The 20,144-nt window shown below is 38.8% G+C and overlaps 2 protein-coding genes across 4 annotated transcripts in view; one reads left to right on the forward strand and one right to left on the reverse strand.

The window, feature by feature from the left end:
• The window catches only part of PDE4D (phosphodiesterase 4D), a 746,399-nt gene that overhangs the window by 322,182 nt on the left and 404,073 nt on the right, over positions 1-20,144 (reverse strand). The gene's annotated exons all lie outside the window — the stretch shown is intronic.
• Positions 4,549-5,595, forward strand: LOC114220974 (L-lactate dehydrogenase B chain-like). The gene has a single exon (XM_028119062.2). The coding sequence runs from the start codon at positions 4,561-4,563 to the stop codon at positions 5,563-5,565; it is 1,005 nt and encodes a 334-aa protein (XP_027974863.1). The 5' UTR covers positions 4,549-4,560; the 3' UTR covers positions 5,566-5,595.

The following is a 20,144-nucleotide window of genomic DNA, read 5'->3' on the forward strand; positions in this document are numbered from 1 at the left end:
CACAATTACATTAGCTTTTTGTGGACTGAACATCGAATAATGCAGTAGCCTCTACTGCTGCAGAATTTCTCATTAGAAACAGGAATTTGAAGAATAGCGAGAAAGAGAAAACCTCGATTTTTGGTCTATAAATCTCTAAAAATAATTGGCAAGCTTAGATTCCTCTGACGGATAACTTCTTCCTACTTTCTTTCTTCTTCTTTTTTTTTTTTTCATTTACTATGAAGTGCTAAGCACAGAGGGCCTATACAGCAGTCTGTTAAACAGTAGCATCCTGCTATTTCTCCATAATAAAACTAATTGTCCATTTTCAGAAGGAAGTGAAAAATAATGATAGTAATGATAACTAAGATTATTGTCTGATCACATTTAAAAAATTAGTTAACAATTTAAGCTTCTACTAGTGCTGCAAAGGAAACTGTATACTTAAGGATAGTCACTTGTAAAATGAGACAATTTGTAAAAGGGACAAGTTCCCTCTTCTTTGAAAGTTTGGTAGAAGTTGTAGGTAGAATGATCTGAGTCAATACTTTCGACGATTGGTTTATTTACTAATTTGGAGGGGGTGGTTAAAATGGTACTGATTCAATTTCTCTAATGGTTACAGGTCATTCTAATTTTTTTTTTATCTTGTTGAGTCAGTTAGGTAGAATTTTACTTTTGGGCCTTTACATTAAAATCAAACTTTAAAAATAAGAAATAATAAAAAAAACTGTAGCTTTAAAAAAGCATAGTAATCTTACCCCTGTGATACTAGAGCTATATTGTCTCATAGGGTAGCCCCAAGCCACATGGACCTACCTATGAAGTACTTGAAATATGGCTAGTCCAAACTGATATTGTCAAAAGTATAATATATACTCTGGATTTTGAGAACTTAGTACAAAAAAATTTAACATAGCCAATTAACAATTTTTATATTGATTACATCTTGAAATTATATTCTGGATATATGCAGTTAAATAAAATACATTCTAAAATTAATTTCACTTTTTTGAACCCTTTAAAGGTGGCTATTAAAAAATTAAAATTGCGGTATGCATTATATATATTTTTAAAAGATTTGATTTATTTATTTGACACAGGGAGAGAGAATTAGAGAGGGAAGCAGGGGGAGTGGCAGAGAGAGAAGCAGGCTTCCCGCCGAGCAGGGAGCCCGATGCGGGGCTCGATCCCAGGACCCTGGGATCATGACCTGAGCTGAAGGCAGACGCTTAACGACTGAGCCACCCAGGCGCCCTGCATTATATTTTCATTCGGTAATACTGTTCTAGGACATTCATCAGCTCCTCTCCCATGATGCTCTGCACCGTAGATACTGACATAGGTGTAATCTCTAAAACACATCATGATGATGAAAACAGTATCCTCCCAAATAGATGTGTGTTCTTGGAAAATTCATACAATTTGCCTGGGTTCTCCACTGCGTCATCTCTTAAAAATAAAAGGGCTATATGAGATGATTCTTAAATTCCATGAAATATATGATCTTCGTATATTTCATGAATTCATAAGTTCCTGACTAGATACCAAGGCAGGGGGATACAGTTCATAGGATAACCCATTTCAGCTTAACAAGTATTTCTGGAGCATCTACCATGTGTCCGGTCCTGTGATAAGCTAATTTTACATCTAAACATTTCCCATTATATTTAGCACTATTCTTCACTCTTGGTAACTCTTAGAGAAATATTAATGAATGAATAAATACGTTATTATGCTGCCCTGTCTTACATGTTAATACAGAAAGGAAAAATTTACATGCATACACCCTGATACTCCAAGAAACTGGCTGTAAATGAAATATCAAAAAAAAGTTTTTTGAAAAACTGAGTTGTGATTCTTAGCAGAGAAGCTCAAGTGCTCATACAACTGAATGGTTTCTGAACCTCACAGCTAAAAATGCCTTGCTCCTTCTGAAAAATGGAAAATGCATTTTGATTGTACATAAAGAGCACTTCAATTTTACCTGCCTTTGTCCTCTTCGAGGCTTGCCTGGGTCAATAATTAGCAACACAGCTTCTGGGGCTGAGTGAAGGAAGGGAATGATAAACGAGTGCAAATGAGCTACCTTAAAAAAGCAATAGCAAAAAGCAAGAGAGCACTTGAGACTTGTCCTCTCAAGGTGTTCACATTAGCTGGCCAAGAAATGAAAATTAATAAGCCGGAACCGAGCTATGTGCACTTAACTTGACCTAGCCCACCGTTAACATAATGTGTTTTCACCTTCTACTTTAGTGAGAACTAAAATTATCTAAAATTATTCTAAATGTTTCTCACAAAATTGTTCACCGGTTTTGTTAGGATTCTTAAACTTCTCACTTTTTTTTTTTTTTCAAACTATAAGACAAAGAAATGAGGGAACAGTATGACATTCTGGAAAAAGGGCTGTAGATTGAGAGCCAGGAAATCTGATTTCTGGTCTTAGAACTGCTACAAACTTGTGATGTGAAGCTGAACAAACTGTTTAATCTTTCTGATGTTTCTTCATTTGCAAAAAGAGGATAAAGCCCTATGCATTCTAAAGACTAATGAGGGGATCAAATGAGATAACCATAAGGAGAAACATTTAACAATACATAAATTTACTACAAATGTAAACTATTTTATGTATGATCATCAGAGAAGTTTCTTATGAGCTAAAATCTGGTAATATTACATGTGCTCCTAGATCCAAAGGAGAAGACAAAGAAGAAATATAAATAACAGAAAAACCTTATGTCTACTATTAGAAATAGCACAATAGTCATAAACCAATATTTTAAAAGCATATGGTACAGCAGTCAATTGTATAGACTTGGAGACAGACCAGTAAGATCTGAGGTCTGACTGCCGTTTCCTAGCTGTGGCTGTGTGATTCGGAACACACCACTTCATCTCTCTATTCCTTAGTTTTCACATCTGTAAAATGGGGGTAATCATAGTTACATACCTCATATGTTTATTGTTAAGAATAAAGTACTTACTACATATAAAACATTAGAATGGTGTTGGCATATAGTAGGTATTACATACGTGTAGCTGCTTTTTAGGAGTTCATTCTATGATGCTTTAAACACTAGGCTAACCTAGCTGGGCATTTGTCTCACATTGTTTGAAAAAGTGCACAGATTTCCCACGTGCACAGCAGATGGTGGAAGTATCGCCAGGGCGTGTTGTAGAACAAAGGAAAGTGACTTCAATACTCAGTTCACAAATCGACAGCCTAGATGAGCTACACGTTCTAGATGCCTGCAGTAGGTGGGAAAACAACGCTATCTCATATGGGACCTTGTAAAATTGGTGGCTCTCTTTATTTTTACATTCTCCTCAGGTACTGAAATAATGACTAAAAGTTATCTTGTACTTGCATTGTGATTTCAAAAATCACTTTCACATCCATCACATCATTAGAACCTCAGGGCAATTAAAGGTCAACAATGAACTCACTTTCACCGGCACATAGCTCTTTGAGGAATCGAGTCAATTGAATACTTGCACAGGAGAAAACAGGTGGGCTCTGTGCCAGACACTTTCTGGCAGCTCGTAAGCCTGAGCTTTTCATCTGAGCCAAGTGCAGGCCTGGAAGGATGCAAAGGGGCAGCTCACCTGCTCATCAGATCTTGCTGCCGCTGTACTGTGGCGGGGCCACACTTTCCACAAGCAGCTCTCTGTCAATAGGTGAATCACTGACTGCATCTTCCTCTAAAGGAAGGACATTTTGAATGCTTTACCAAGTTCAAGAATGGGAGGCAGAGAAGACTGACCAGTGGGGACTTCCTTTAGGATTTTCCCTTTGGCTACACCCAGTGGCCTCATTCCATCTGTTGGATTCAAAGGTGATTTTCCATGAGACTATACCTACTGGAAGGGAAAGTCTTGGGCTGTTACTTATCTCATTTGACAACTGTTACATCAGCATTGTTGACTTAGAGCCCCAAGATGAGGCAAATATGGCAGACTTCCATGCCAATGTTTTCATGGAGTCATACCTTAAGAGACCTCCCTAGAGAAAAGCATTGACATAAACCATTTTGGAAGGCCCAGGTTAAATCTAATCAGAATGCTTGCTTCATAAGTAAATTGTTCTCAGAAATTACACTGTCTGACCAAGTTTCTCTCTTTTGTCTAAACACTTAATTGAAATCCTTAAATATATCTTGACAATGAAATGTACTAAACACAGGTTAATGTTTCATCATGAAACACAGCGTAATTCTGGAGGTCCAAGATTTGGATTAACAATCATAAGACTTTAGGTATTGAATGTATAAAATTGAGCACATCTGTATTCACTCAGGAACAAAACAAGGTGGTTCTAAAAATTCTTTCATCATCTTGTGTTCTTTGATTTTGGTCCTTCCTCCTATGATTTGAACTTAACACCTTTAAGGGTTAAACAAGAACGTAAAAGAATGTAAAACACCTAAAGGCAATTACACATTTTCTACTTTTTCAGAATCTTTCCCCCAACACCTAGAGCACTGCTTAAAATACAGTAGTTATTAAAAAATATTTATAAAGACGCAGCTAACATTGTCTTCTTCGCACGACTCTCCCCGTGGGTTCTCTCTGGGCACAATGGCAACTCTTAAGGAAAAACTGATTGCACCAGTTGCAGAAGAAGAGGCAACCATCCCAAACAATAAGATCACTGTAGTGGGTGTTGGACAAGTTGGTATGGCGTGTGCCATCAGCATTCTGGGAAAGTCTCTGGCTGATGAACTTGCCCTTGTGGATGTTTTAGAAGATAAACTCAAAGGAGAAATGATGGATCTGCAACATGGGAGCTTATTTCTTCAGACACCTAAAATTGTGGAGGATAAAGATTACTCTGTGACTGCCAATTCTAAGATTGTGGTGGTGACTACAGGAGTCCGCCAGCAGGAAGGGGAGAGCTGGCTCAATCTGGTGCAGAGGAATGTTAATGTCCTCAAATTCATTATTCCGCAGATAGTCAAGTACAGTCCTGATTGTATCATAATTGTGGTTTCCAACCCAGTGGATATTCTCACATATGTTACCTGGAAACTAAGTGGACTACCCAAGCACCGTGTAATTGGAAGTGGGTGTAATCTGGATTCTGCTAGATTTCGCTATCTCATGGCTGAAAAACTTGGCATTCATCCCAGCAGCTGCCATGGATGGATTTTGGGAGAACATGGCAATTCAAGTGTGGCTGTGTGGAGTGGAATGAATGTGGCAGGCGTTTCTCTTCAGGAACTGAATCCAGAAATGGGAACAGACAACGACAGTGAAAATTGGAAGGAAGTGCATAAGATGGTTGTGGAAAGTGCCTACGAAGTCATCAAGCTAAAAGGATATACCAACTGGGCTATTGGATTAAGTGTGGCTGATCTCATTGAATCCATGTTGAAAAATCTATCCAGGATTCATCCAGTGTCAACAATGGTGAAGGGGATGTATGGCATTGAGAACGAAGTCTTCCTGAGCCTTCCATGTATCCTGAACGCTCGGGGCTTAACCAGTGTGATCAACCAGAAGCTGAAGGATGATGAGGTTGCCCAGCTCAAGAAAAGTGCAGATACCTTGTGGGACATCCAGAAAGACCTAAAAGATCTGTGACTTCTGGCTTCTAGGCTGTAGACATTTAAAACTATGATGTGATTAACTGTGAGCCTTTATTTTTTCATCCATATACATGGATCACAGTTTGCTTTTATCTTCCTAAATATGTGAATCTGGGCTCACAAAATCAAAGCCCATGCTTGCTTTAATGCTTGCAATATGAGCCCTTGAACAAATAAAATTAACTATTGCAGTGCGAAAAAAAAATTTATAAAATAAACAGCTATCTCAGAAGTTTGGGTCATTCGAACCACACTAACATTTTTATTTATCTATAGACATTAAGGGGAATTGATCACTATTAAATAACAGCAGCGAAAATGTTTTCGTTTGCAGGAACTTAATGCTAAATTGCACAAAGTCAAAAAGTAATCTACAAATTAATTACAGAGCATTATTAAATGAGTCAAAACCATTCTATAAATAAATAATGCAGTACTTTGCTAAAGGTTGTTGCTATTATGCGTAAGCCCTCAGGATGAAAACTAGGAGTCCTATTTTTAATATGTTCGTCACATTAATTAATGAACAATATAAACAATTCATGCAAGCACGTCAGCTAAGCTTCACTCTTGGGATCCAGTGGGACATTTTAGTAACAAGAGATAAAAGCAGGGAACACTCTTTTGACTTGGAAAGCTAATTCTAAATTCTTGATTTTCCCCAATGGGTAGGGTTTAAGCAAAATACGGCACAGAAGTGAAATATATAATCAAAGCCAACTTTCCCTTAGTAAGGGAAATATGATCCTTTCACTATTTTGAGACGATTTGGATGCCGTCTCCCAACTGGCCACAGGCAACCTCTTCTGTGTGGTACTCACGGCACCTCCTCTTGCACCATATGCTCTCTTGCAGAAGGAGGGGGAGTGTGTCTCAATGTTTCCCACTCTCCACTAATGCCAATTAAAATCTATTCTCAGGAAAGAATCTAATCTCATATATTCATACTTGTATGAATTCAAATCATCATTTGACCTTTCCATGAAGCATTTGCCTTTTTGGTCTTACCAAAATATAAAAGCTTTAGGTTTTTTTTTTTTTTCTCCTTTTCAAAAGAAATTTTAAGCATTAGACATCAGAAAGATAAGGTTGCTTAGTTGGTTTATTTGGTTTTAAAATCAAAGAGCTTTGTCTGTCACTGAAATGATATATAAAGAAATTCAGTGATACTGTTTCAGCTATTTAAAAGGAACTGTACAGTTCATTTTTTGGTGGTTCGGGCTCTGGCACTTTGTTTATACTCAATACTGGCTTACTTGGCCATCTCATCAGTTTCTGAATGTCTGACACACATTTCTGACTTCTTGATGGATGCCTCTACCATAAGGATCCAGCACCTTCTGAATGGAAACACAGCTGAAACCATATCCATCTTTTTCTTCTACCAACCCAGTGTCCTTTTGGACTTGCCTATTTCCCAGTCTTTACAGCTCAGTCATGACTGACCTTTTATCCCCATGCCCCACTGCATTAGTTGTGAATTTCAGGGATGTTCTACCTACAGAATACGTCCAGAAACTTCCTTTGTTCTAATTTTACTTCCACGAGTTTAGTTTATTATCTCACTACTTTTTTTTTTTAACAAAAGTAATATTTGCTCATTGTATTAGTTTGCTAGGGCTGCCATAACAAATAGCACACACTCTGTGGCCTATACAACAGAAATTTATTTTCTTCCAGGTCTGGAGGCTAGAAGTCCACGATCAAGGTGTGGACAGGATTGGTTTCTTCTGGAGGCCACTCTCCTTGTCTTGTAGGTGGTCATCTCCCTTTAATCTTCACAAAGTCTCTGTGCCTGTCTGTGTTCTAATCTCTTAAGGACACCAGTTACATGGGTGTTATATGGGTTAGGCTATATGGGTTATATGGGTCCTTCTTATAAGGACACCAGTTACATGGGTTAGGGTCTACCCAGATGACCTCATTTTTTACCTTAAACATGTCTTTAAAGGCCCTATCTCCAAATATAATCACATTCTGAGGTACTGGAGTTAGGACCTCAACATGAATTTTAGGAGAACACAATTCAGTCTGTAACACTCATATGTTTCCTGTGGCACATGCCCTCATCCCAGAATGTTGTAGTTCTCCCTTATCCACGGGAGATACGTTTCAAGACTCCCCGTGGATGTGTGAAACTGCAGAGAGTACTGAACCCTATATATCCTGTTGTTTTCTTTTTTTTTTAAAGATTTTATTTATTTATTTGAGAGAGAGAATGAGAGAGAGAGAGAGAGAGAGCATGAGAGGGGGGAGGGTCAGAGGGAGAAGCAGACTCCCCGCTGAGCGGGGAGCCCGATGCGGGACTCGATCCCGGGACTCCAGGATCATGACCTGAGCCGAAGGCAGTTGCTTAACCAACTGAGCGACCCAGGCGCCCCTATCCTGTTGTTTTCTATATATGCATACCTATGAGAAAATTTAATTTAAACATTAGGCACAGTAAGAGATGAACAACAATAACTCATAATCGAACAGTTATAACAAGCTAACCATAATAAAAGTGATGTGAAGGTGGTCTTTCTTTCCCTCTAAAACATCTTATCATACTGTACTCTGTGGTCACGTGAGATGGTAAAATGCCTATGTGAGGAGATGTCGTGAGGGGAATGACGTGGGTATTCTGACGTAGCGTTAGGCGGCTACTGACCTTCTGAAGATATGTCAGAAGGAGGATCATCTGCTTCTGGACTGTGGTTGGCTGTGGTAACGGCAACCGTGGGTTAGGGAGGATTACACTAATATTTTTTCCCAGGACCATTTTGATAGTCTTTAGAAAAACCGTGTTCTGCAGCCATAGACACATCTTTTTAAACAAAGCACCGCTCAGGGCTCCTGGGTGGCTCAGTCATTAAGTGTCTGCCTTCGGCTCAGGTCAAGATCCCAGGGTCCTGGGATCGAGCCCCGTGTCCGGCTCCCTGCTCCGCAGGAAGCCTGCTTCTCCCTCTCCTACTCCCCCTGCTTGTGTTCCCTCTCTCGCTGTCTCTCTCTGTCAAATAAATAAATAAAACCTTTAAAAAAAAATAAACAAAGTACTGCTCTTCAGAATGTCCCGTGTTAATTTCCTCATTTCCTCATTTCAGGACTTCTACAATTCAAATTTCCATCTTCCAAGTTTTCTTTCCTATGATTCCAGTAAAACACAGTCACTCTCGATTACTCACACACAGACCTCTATATCCCATGTCTGTTGCTTCCACCCATTTTCTAGGAGTGGCATCATTCTGCAAGACTCTGATCGAATGCTCGCATACTTTAGCATAACCCTTCTCAAACTTATACACACCCTTCCAAACAACAATTGTTCCCAGTTCCTTGAGCCACAGCCCATCTATTCGACCTTGTCCTATTTCATTTATCATTCTCTGCCAGTTTCCTCACTCCCCAAATCCTAAGTACTCCTTTAGCAGAAGACTTGTTGCAACATGGGTACTGAATAAACCATTGATTGAGTTGATGAAAGCCAGTTTATTCACCATCATTTGTTTCAGGGGATAATATGATTAAAATGTCCCAGGCAATTATTATTTATTCTTGTGTTCATCCTATAGACAGGGCATAAATCATGGTTGATGACTAAGAGACAGCAATGGTTATTTTGGTTGATTGTTTTTCTCCTGCAAATAACAAATTTTTCACCTTAAATAATTACAGATTGGTAATGTTATATCTTTCCATTTATTTTTATAAATTTATATACTTCACCAAGATATTTTTGGTGTTATTTGTGAAAACTAGGAGAAATACTCTTATTTTCTACATTACGGGTTAGAGAACCTTAGGATCCATGACTGACTGGCTTACCTAAAGTTTTATTAAGATCTGGTGTCAAGGCACTTTTTGATCATTTCTAGTTGATTTTCCATCGTACTTCACTCTTTCCAAGGGTTACGTTGCATTTGGCACGAAGATTTTAGCTCTTCTCTATCCTCTTGTCCTTGAGAAAGCTTAACAAATTAACTTAAGGCTTTGAAAACAATATATGAATATAGAGCAAATGTGTCCATGATAGTCTTGTTCGTATAGCCTTTTCCATCTCCCAATCATCCTTGCTGCACTTATTATAGAGACTAGAGAGTAAATATTAACTTTCCGATTTCCTTCCCATTAGAGATGGCCATATGGTATGGTTCTGGCTAATGGGCTATAAGCTGAAATCTTTTAAGGGCTTTGAGGAAGGCTTTTGTGTTTCTGATAAATGGAATAGAAACAACTAGAGCTGCCTCTCTCCTCCCCAGTCCTCTTCTTTCTCCTCATCACCACATGTAACACCAACATGGTGTCTGTAGTCGCACTAGCATCTTGCCGTCGTGAAGAACAACCAAGAAAACTGCATAGACGTTGGCCTTCTGCACTTGGTGCTAACATCATAAACAGCTGAAATGCCTCCAGTGGTCACTTCATCAAAAGCAACGCCTATCTCTTCAAGCCATTGTAGGTCCTGGTATCTCATTACTTACAGCCAAAAATATTTAAAACGAATACAACAAAGTTAGTAGTTCGAGTTTTTCTTCTATGGCCACAGAATGTGCTTCCTAATCAAAATCCAGTTACAAACCCACAAATTCAGTTCCCTAGGTAAAAAGGAGGCAAGGGAAAGTGAGCTGGCTGTTTTCACATAAATTGCTCACCAGTAAGGGAATCTCTGTTACCCTCTTCCCTCAGGGATTATTGCTATTTTTTCTACATATTGGAAGACAAGGAAAGAGCTACATTAAAAATTAGATGGAAAGGAGGAACTTTGTGAGTTATTCATTGATAGCCTTCATGCAAGCATTATTATCATCTGCTTCTCGTTAGTGAAGGAGGCATAGAATGGTATAGAATTTTGTTGTCCCTCTGTTTCTGTTTTGTTTTTACATTCCCCATACAGAATCCCTCATAACTGTGGGGGCGCCTTGGTGGTTCAGTTAAGCATCTGACTCTTAATTTCAGCTCAGGTCTCGATCTCAGGGTCATGAGTTCAAGACCCATGTTGGGCTCCACTCTGGGCATGGTGCCTACTCGAAAAAAAAAAAAAAAAAAGAATACCTCATAACTGATCCAGAGCTGACAAGAATATCATTCACTTCTTTTTTTTTTTTTAAGATTTTATTTATTTATTTGAGAGAGAGAAAGCACGAGAGGGAAGAGGGTCAGAGGGAGAAGCAGACTCCCCGCTGAGCAGGGAGCCCGATGTGGGACTCGATCCCGGGACTCCAGGATCATGACCTGAGCCGAAGGCAGTCGCCCAACCAACTGAGCCACCCAGGCGACCAATATCATTCACTTCTAAAAGAAATTCAGGAAGCTCAGTGTGCCTCTCCTGAGCTCATTTTTAAAACAATTAAAATCAGCTGTTATAATGCTGTTTTTTAGGGTTCAGATTTTGTTAATTTATGTGACCTGAGGCATTGTTCATTTTTATGGAGAGATTTTGGTTCCAGTTCTGCCAAGTCCTAAAGAGTTCTAATTAAAGACTCCTTAGGGAGTTTTTCCTTCATCTGCTGGATTCGAGATTTTTTACTCAATAACCTGCTAAGATTATTTCTGGTGGAGATTGTTTATCTTTAATTTTAATGCCTTAACTGTTTTTTACACACATCCTGAAACCCAAGGACAGTAATCTCATTAAGAAATACAAAACTGTATTTATAATATGTTAAAATGAAAACAATACATTGTTTAAGGATGTATGCAAATTGTTAAACCTGCAGGTCTTGTTTATGCTGAAACAAAGCTGAAAAGTAATATTGCTGCTTATCTGAATAATAGATACCCTCACATGTTTAATGCTACTTATAGTTCTCTTTCAGGGACAAAACTTAAACATAAAATGCACAGAATCATTATTATGCCTCTGAGCAGTTTCAAACTGAATTGTGTCCTTTCTCCATACGTCCGATAGCCTTTTAAGACTGGTAACTTGTCTGACAAAAGCCGCTTAACGTAAGGAATGAGAGGAAACAAGTGGGAGGAGCTGACCTGGAGGACTTTCCTTGAAGCTGTGTTTGCATAGTAAGCACTTTGGTTGCAAGGGGTATTTACATTTTTATGTTGGTTGTCAGCACACTGGGAAAACCAGTGCCTTCCAGCAACTCCTTCATACCACCGCTGTTTGACCGAGGTTAACAGGGAGGAGAGCAGAACTGTATGAACACAGTTGTATAATAACATTAATGCGGCTCTCCCCTTATTCCTTGAAACAAACCTCTTCTTATATTTTATCAATTACATTGTACATATATCATCTATGGAAGAGATAAACCGGTGAATCAGTCACTCCTTAGTAAAAATAATGGAAATCACCTGGCACTTCCCACCTCTTCCTGAAAGTTACTGGTACGTGTTTTTTCCCTTTTCTAAAACACTCTTTCTTCTGTTTTTCCCTTGGCTAGTTCCTATTCACCCTTCATTTCTCAGCTTTTATATTATTTTCTCCCATAAGCTCTGATTTTCCAACCCCATATTAACTGGTTTTCCCCTTTATAGTATCTTTTGGGCTTTTTACTTCCCCTTTGATATGCTTTATCTGATTATGCATTTAATTTTGGTATGACAAGTTTAATGTTTGTCCTCCCTACTCATTGGTCAGGCTTGTGAGGGCAGAGACCATACCTGTTTTATTCACCAATGTTTTCTCAGAGCCCAGCCCCGGCCAGGATAATATAAGTGCTCTATACGCTAATCAACAGTAAAGGGCTCAGATTGCCTTCCTGGACTGAGAGCATGGGAACCAGCCCTGAATAACAGCAACAGTAGGAGTCTTCAGAGAGTAGAACACCCATTTTGCAGAGGAGAAACCTGCGAAGACTGGAAGGTGGCCAGACTCTGGAACTAAGGAGGAAGAGAAGGAAGAATTGCATTTTTTTCACAGTCTTGCTCAGGGTCATGGTGGTGGCTAATCATCTTTGTTACTCAAGAAACATATACTTTTTGCCTCTATGGGGGGGGGGGTCAGTGCTTAGTGATTGTAAATGGAGTTGAACCATACAACATGCATTCATCAATTTTACCCAAAGATCAACTTAAAGAAAGACACCAGTAGAATAATAATGAGAGCTTTTTTTGTTGTTTTCTTTCTTTTTACAGATTCTGTGGTACCTCTACAAGTGTCTCCCTCTCAGGGATGAAAGAAGAATTGCTTCTTTAGCACCTACCTTTCTGTGTGACGGGGGAAATGCCTGAAAGTAGAAACGGGAAAAACTAGATGGTAGCAGACTGCTTTGGTCTTATCATAAGCTTCCCATACCCTTATTAATGAACAGAGAGGAGCAGGCTTACAATCGATGCAGTATTCACATAAACCATAGAAATAGCTCAAAAGATTCCAAAAATAAATTCTGAAGCCACTCCCTGCCATTTGGAACAAGGATGGTTTGGAATGTTCCCCATCTCTGTAATTCTGAGAAAAATGGTCTAGACTAGACGGTCCATGACTATATTCAGATGATCCCAATTCATAAAATGAGAACAGAAGAGAACCGGCCTCTGTAACAGTGACACCACTGGGAGAACAAATTGGCTCAAGAAGCAATAAAACAACCGGGAAGGCACCCTAAGGTAATCAATTTTGCTGTATCGCTTTCTGCTGTGACTCTGAAGAAAGCTAATTTAGTTTCTGAAAGTAGTATCTTGCTGCCTGGAATTGGTACCCACAAGCTTCAAATAAACTCTGCCATGAACTGTAAGCTGCCCTTGACAGAAAGAAGGGCACACTCAGCTGCCAGCCACCAGGGAAGGTATAATTTCACAAAGCCAGACAGCCAGGGAAAGCGATCCTCAGAGGGAACCCTTGCAGGGAAAAAAAACTTTACATTTCTTTTTGCCTCTCCATCAGTAACCTCAACAGAGCTATTTTTGGATTATTTCTCTTTATCCCTATTTCTGGCTATTATCATATTTTTTGGAAATGTATTTTTGGTGCTTGTTGTCAGATGCAGGTACAGTCCCTAAGAGTTTAAATGCAGAGCGAGGCATCCCAGTTTCAAACCTCAGCTACCTAGCTCCTCATGAGCCAGCAGGCCCCTTACCCACATGACTTCCGTTTTCAGAGCCGTTAACAAAAAGTATGTGTGCAATAATAATGCCCACCTCTCAGAACTGTTGTGAGAATTAGTCAAATGACCACTGAAAATGCCCAGCACGAGGCCAGGCCTATAAAATGGACTTAATACATCGAAATCTTGTTCCCTTTAATTTTTTTGGCCTTCTCTCCTTCCTGTTTTTTTCCATCTTCAGCGTATCAGCCTCACTAGTAGATGATTATCTGGCATGCCCGCCAAACCTGCTGCCCACAGAGAAGTCCTGTGTGCCTGACGCAGGATGCAGCTCCATTAGGGATTTAGTCTGTGCACTCAGTGCTCAGTTCATGTCAGCATGCAAGTGCTCCTGAGAGGAAAAAAAAAAAAGCACTAATTCGTGTCTAATGATTTATTTACACTTTGAAGTCTTCTTCACTTGTCAGCAGATTCTGCTAAGGAATATACAGGAAGAACAGCTCTGAGGACATGGAGGTGTGCAGGGGGCACAGAGGGGAAGAAGGGAGAGGGGGCTGTCAAAAGCAAGCTGCCTGCATCAGTTGCTCTTTTGAAACCACCCACCCCACCCCCGCCCAATTCCTGGGTAAATCAAACAGGCATGCTTTTTTAAACTGTCTACTGTTAGTTTCCATGTTTTAATGACCAAAATATTTAGGTGTAATATTTGTGAATGGCAGTGTTTCGTTTTCACAGGTGATGTTTTACAGAGTCAACCAAAAACTAATCCTCAATCCTGCCTGTTCCAGTAATCTGATCCATTCCTGAAAGCTCTTCTAGGTTAGGATTCTTTGAAACTATTTCAGAGATTGGTACATTAACATTGTATTAGTTCTAGGACGCCGGGGTGGCTCAGTCGGTTCAGTGTCTGCCTTCGGCTCAGGTCGTGATCCCAGGGTCCTGGGATGGAGCCCCGCATCAGGCTCCCTGCTTGGCGGGGAGCCTGCTTCTCTCCCTCTGCCTGCCGCTTCCCCTGTTTGTGCCCTCTCTCTGACAAATAAATAAAATCTTAAGAAAAAACACTGTATTAGTTCTAGGGGTAGTTATATTAAAAATTAAAAACAAACTGGGGACAATAAATTGTATGTATTTTAAATATATGGATCTAAAAAATAGGAATCTTATCTTTAAAAATCTAGCAGCCTATCTAAAGTTGGAGTGGGAATCTAGAATGTCCTACATTGAGATAGCACCCAGAAAGATGCTATTAAAGTGAAATGTCTTCCCTTTTGTTAAAGAGTACTAGTTGACAGTTATCTTCCAATTATTTTTAGAGTAAGTTGCACCTATATGAGGCAAGCACATCAATGACTGGATGCTTTAAGGGTTTACAGGTTTTAAGAGCCTCATTTTCTCCATCCTTAAGATGTAGCTCATCTTTATTATATATTTGAAGTGGGCATAAAATCTATGTTAAGTTTTGCATGATTTATGCTAAATATTTTCCTGACACTTGCTGACTGTATTTAATGCGTTCGACAGGAATTTTGTTAAAGTTACATATCAAGCAATACTGTCACTAAAGAAAAATTTTTAAAATTCTAAAATGCTGTTAAAAGGGCACTTCTAATCATCAAGAAAATTAATTTTAATATTCTGAGAAGTAAACAGAAAAGTATAAATTTCATTTGTTCGTAGGTGTGTATTGAGAATGACTTCAGAAGTTATGGTAGACTACTATTCTTTGGATAAAAAGAAAATATAAGAGGTGTAGGACCCTTAGAATCCAAGTTACTCTCTTCAAGTATAATCACAGACTTGGTGAATGAGTTTAGCCAAAGTTAATTATTTTGTTTCCTAAACAGTATCTTGAAAAAAATATCACCTATATAAACTTCTCTTAACCCTGAATACAGAAGTGTTGACTTGCCAAAAAAAGAGGGAATAGCCATTATTCATTCTCTATTCATTTTTATAATACAGGGAACATTTCAAACAAGTTGCAGTTTTGCCAGAACAGAATTTAGTAGCCAAGAGCCTATTGTCATTTGCAATTATTATTAGCCCTTTTATAGTCTCTTAATGGAGCTACTGGTATTTTTTAAAAGAATTAGTACAAGTAAAGGGAATTCATCAAGCCCTGTCTTTAATGATGATGGTTGCAAACAGCAGCAGCAGACGTAGTAACAGCTAATGTTTCTGGGGTACTCACCATATGTCAGGCACTATATTGAGCATTTTACAATACTATCTCACTAATTTCCACAGAAACCTTATGAGGTGGGTACTACCGTTATTTCCACTTACAGATGGGGACACTGAAGCCGAGAGCGGGTTCACAGCTAGTAAGTGAAGGAATCAGCTTGTAGGCAATAGCCCAAACCCGGTCTCACTCCAGAGACCAGGACTATGCGTCTCTTGGATGAACTCCATAGGACCTGCACATGATTCTACCAGAACATTCAAAATGATTTCATAAGGTCATTTTTTTTTCTGCCTCTAAAGTGATTCTTAGAGGACATGGAGAAATTTTAAGAGATCACAGGATGATTAGCTTAAATCTAGGAATGGCATGAGAATCCTCCATCTTCTGGACTCTCTTACCTACCACCTCCATTCCCATCTTCATTCACGTTACACAACACATTACTGTAAACTACTTTTTTTTGGTAGTGGGGAGGGATGTTGTGAGGAAGAGTCATGGGAAATTTTATAGGTTAAAAATCAGGAGAACCACTGGTTTTATATATAATTTCACATGAATGTTTAAGACAATCTCTCAAGGATTCTTTAAGGTTCCATAATCTATGATGCCCACCAGCAAATGTTGTATCACATGATAAAACTTTATACTCCTATGGTATTTCACAAACAAACCTCATTTGACTCTCACAGAAAACCTCTGAGCTGATGCGGAAAGAGAAATATAGCCCTACTTCACAGAGACAAAGATAAGGATCAAGGCTACATGGTGCAGTACAAACAGGATCCAAAGCTAGCCTCTAGGTTCTTAACCCCAATCAGTCTTTCATGAGTGCAAAGGTGTTCTGCTGTATAATAGCCTATGGCTTGGTGAACACAGTCTTCTCAGTGAACTGCACTTTGCAGAAGGAAACCAAGGGCTCCGTAATCTCATGTCCTTGTTTAGTGTATCTCAGGATTCACTGAAGTGTCAAATCTAAAGAAGCTGGCTATCTCAAAAGAATGTCTGGTGAAGCAGGGCTGGAAGAATGCATGTCTTTAACTCTTGAAACTTGTTACCACTGAGTTTGTGTTCCTAAATTGTTTCTTTCTGGGAGGAAGCTGGAGGATCATGTTCTGAACCCAAGATAATCAAAGTCAGGTGGACAGGACAGGAATGTGACCAGGATACTAATCAGGAACTCCGTGGTAAGTATGCAGCTCCCAAGGTCCCAGAGACAGAAGTGCCTCTGAGAAATGCTCAATTTCCAAATATAGAAGAGCTAAGTAACAAGATTTTGCTTTTTGTTTGAACTCTTTCAAATTTCTCACTGCTGTAGGAACTCGACAACAGTCTGTTTTCATGATCCTTGATGGCATTTTTTGCACAATTTATAGAAAAATAGTCATAAAATGAAAAATAATGTAAACCAGGAAATACGTTATGAAACTTTTGTCATTAGGTAATCAGTACCAATTGTGGGGCCATTACATTTCTGATGGCAATGATGCATTTGTTATGTTGCCAATGCTTCTTCAAGTCCCAAGTTCTTACTTAGAAGTGTAATCTTATTAGAAGCAAACCCTACCCTATGTCCCCTGAAAACAGACTCCTAGACAGTGATGAGTCTAAATACAGCTTTCTTTGAATGTCTCTGGATCACACGCTATGGATATAATAACTAAGAAATGCATCCAAGTGTATTTTTAAATCCCAGGTTTGATTCTCTGATCAAGCTAGAAGGGAGCCATCTGAACATGACATGATATATCATCCTGAAGATTTTATATTTTCTCAAAGTCACCTTCACTTGTAATTCATAATTAAAAATCAACAGTGACAGATAATAGGAAGCAGCTGAATATATTTCAGCTTTTCCAAGTCTTGTTCTCGAGATGAGTTCCGGCATATACAGGTGATATGTGATATATAAATGCACGTGAAGGGGAAGAGGTGCTCTGTGGTAAAGTAAGTTTGAGAAAAAAATGTAACAAAGTTCAATAGATTTTCAGTACTTCCCAGTGCCTTTAATATACTAACAAATGGATAATGTTCCACAGGGAAACAGAATATGCAGCTTTTCTGAAAACTATTGAGCATAAAAGCATTATTTTGCAGAGCAGTTCCAGGGACCAAGGTCTCAAGGCTATATTTTGTCACAGGAGCCTGGGAATCACACAGGTGTGGATTCCTAGTATAGCTCAACATTGCTGTGCAACCTTGAGAGAGTTAATGAAATACAGTAGCCCCTCCCTTTATTCGCAGTTTCTCCTTCTGCAGTTTCGGTTAGCTGTGGCCAACCACAGTCTGGAAGCAGACGATCCTCCTTCTGACATATATGCAGAAGGTCAGTAGTAACCTAATGCTACATCACAATGCCTACGTCATTCACCATTGACCTCACCTCATCCTGTCACATGGGCACTTTATCATCTCACACCATCACAAGAAGAAGGATGAGTACAGTACAATAATACACTTTGAGAGAGAGACCACATTCACATTACTTTTATTACGGTATATTGTCATAATTTCTCTATTTTATTGTTATTGTTGTTCATCTCTTACTGTGTCTAATTTACAAACTAAACTTCATCATAGGTATGTATTTATAGGAAAAAAAAACCAGTATATACAGGGTATTGTACTATCTGTGGTTTCAGGCGTCCACTGGGGGTCTAGGAACATATCCCCCACAGATAAGAGGGGACTACTGTATTCTAAGCTTTGATGTCTTGAGGTTAAAAAAAAGGTTATAAAATTAAAAAAATACTAGGGAAAACCACATTATATCCTCGACATTCAAATGCATCTAGGATCTTCACAAATCCCCAAATTTACTAATATCACCATAAGATACACTTTTCCCTTAGAAAATTGACTAAAATAAATACTCTCATTGCTGCTTTCACCCCATCACTTTATAGAAATGTTTTCAGTTCTCTTGCCTCTCCTAGAATCTGACTTCCATTAACAGCTCTAGTTTGCTAAAGTTTCAATTCTCACTTGGTGAACAATTTTGCATTGACTGGAACACTATATGAAATATTCAAAATCTTTTTTGGGGGGAATACAAGCATATTGCCGACTATGGTGGACTTGTTCATAGAAGTTATTGTTATTTATCACTTTAAATTTCATACCTTCTATCATTTTTCTAAGAATTATTTTCTTAGCTGTTTTCTTTCTTGTCACTTCTGCCGAGATCGGGGCTATTCAATAGAAATATAATGTGAACCATGAATGGGGACCGTATCTGTAATTTTAAATTTTCTAAAAGCCACATTACAAAAAGTTTTTTAAAGACCAGGTGAAATTGGGGCGACTGGGTGGCTCAGTCGTTAAGTGTCTGCCTTCGGCTCAGGTCATGATCCCGGGGTCCTGGGATCAAGTCCCGCATCGGGCTCCCTGCTCAGCGGGAAGCCTGCTTCTCCCTCTCCCACTCCCCCTGCTTGTGTTCCTGCTCTCACTGTCTCTCTCTGTCAAATAAATAATAAAATCTTAAAAAAAAAGACCAGGTGAAATTAATTTTTTTAAAGATTTTATTTTTAAGTAATCTCTACACCCAACGGGGGGTTGGAACCCACAACCCCTAGATCGAGTCATACATTCTACTGACTGAGCCAGTCAGGTGCCTCCCATGAAATTAATTTTAAAATAATATATTTTATTTAACCCAATATATGCAAAATATTATCACATACATGTAATCTTAATAAAAATTATTGAGATTTTTTTCACTTTTGTTCATACCAAGTATTTGAAATCTCTGCATTTTACACCTACAGTACATCTCAAATGGATTAGCCACAGTTCAAGTGCTCTGGGGCCAGTAGCTACCTTGTTGGACAGCCCAGGTCTAGATTAGCAATCAACTTTCTTTGGAGGCCGTTTTTCCACACAGATACAAAATACACTGATACACAGAGCTACTGCATCTGCAAGGAAGAATAGAGAAAGAGACTACCAATACTGTGATGTGGATACTGGGTGATCCATAGGCTCATTCAATAATAGTTAAGTACCTTACATCCACCGAAGAGCTTAGCTATACATGGGCTCCTATTACTACTTGACACGAAGCCCCAGAGTCCTTTATAATAGCTCAGTTTGCTAAAGCCAAGGGGTTTTTGTAACTGATTTGCAAGTAGAAAAAGCAGTAACAGTAATCTGAAATGTAAAAAAAATTAAATTCTGTAAATAAACACCATTTGCATACATAGCACCTGACTAGGTCCTGACATTCTGGAACAGTTATTAGATATAAGAAGTTCAATCTCCCAGGCTGTGGTATGTATGTATGTATGTACACAAGCACACACACATATCCAAACATACACATAAATGCACATAGGCGCATATGTATGTTTGGTATAAATCCCACTTTTTTATAAAAGAGTATTTATTTATTTATTTATTTGACAGAGAGAGAGA

The sequence above is a fragment of the Eumetopias jubatus genome, unplaced genomic scaffold (assembly GCF_037043125.1).
Source record: "Eumetopias jubatus isolate StellerSeaLion01/CBP00866 unplaced genomic scaffold, mEumJub1_p1.0 scaffold_5, whole genome shotgun sequence".
NCBI classification, from domain to species: domain Eukaryota; kingdom Metazoa; phylum Chordata; class Mammalia; order Carnivora; family Otariidae; genus Eumetopias; species Eumetopias jubatus.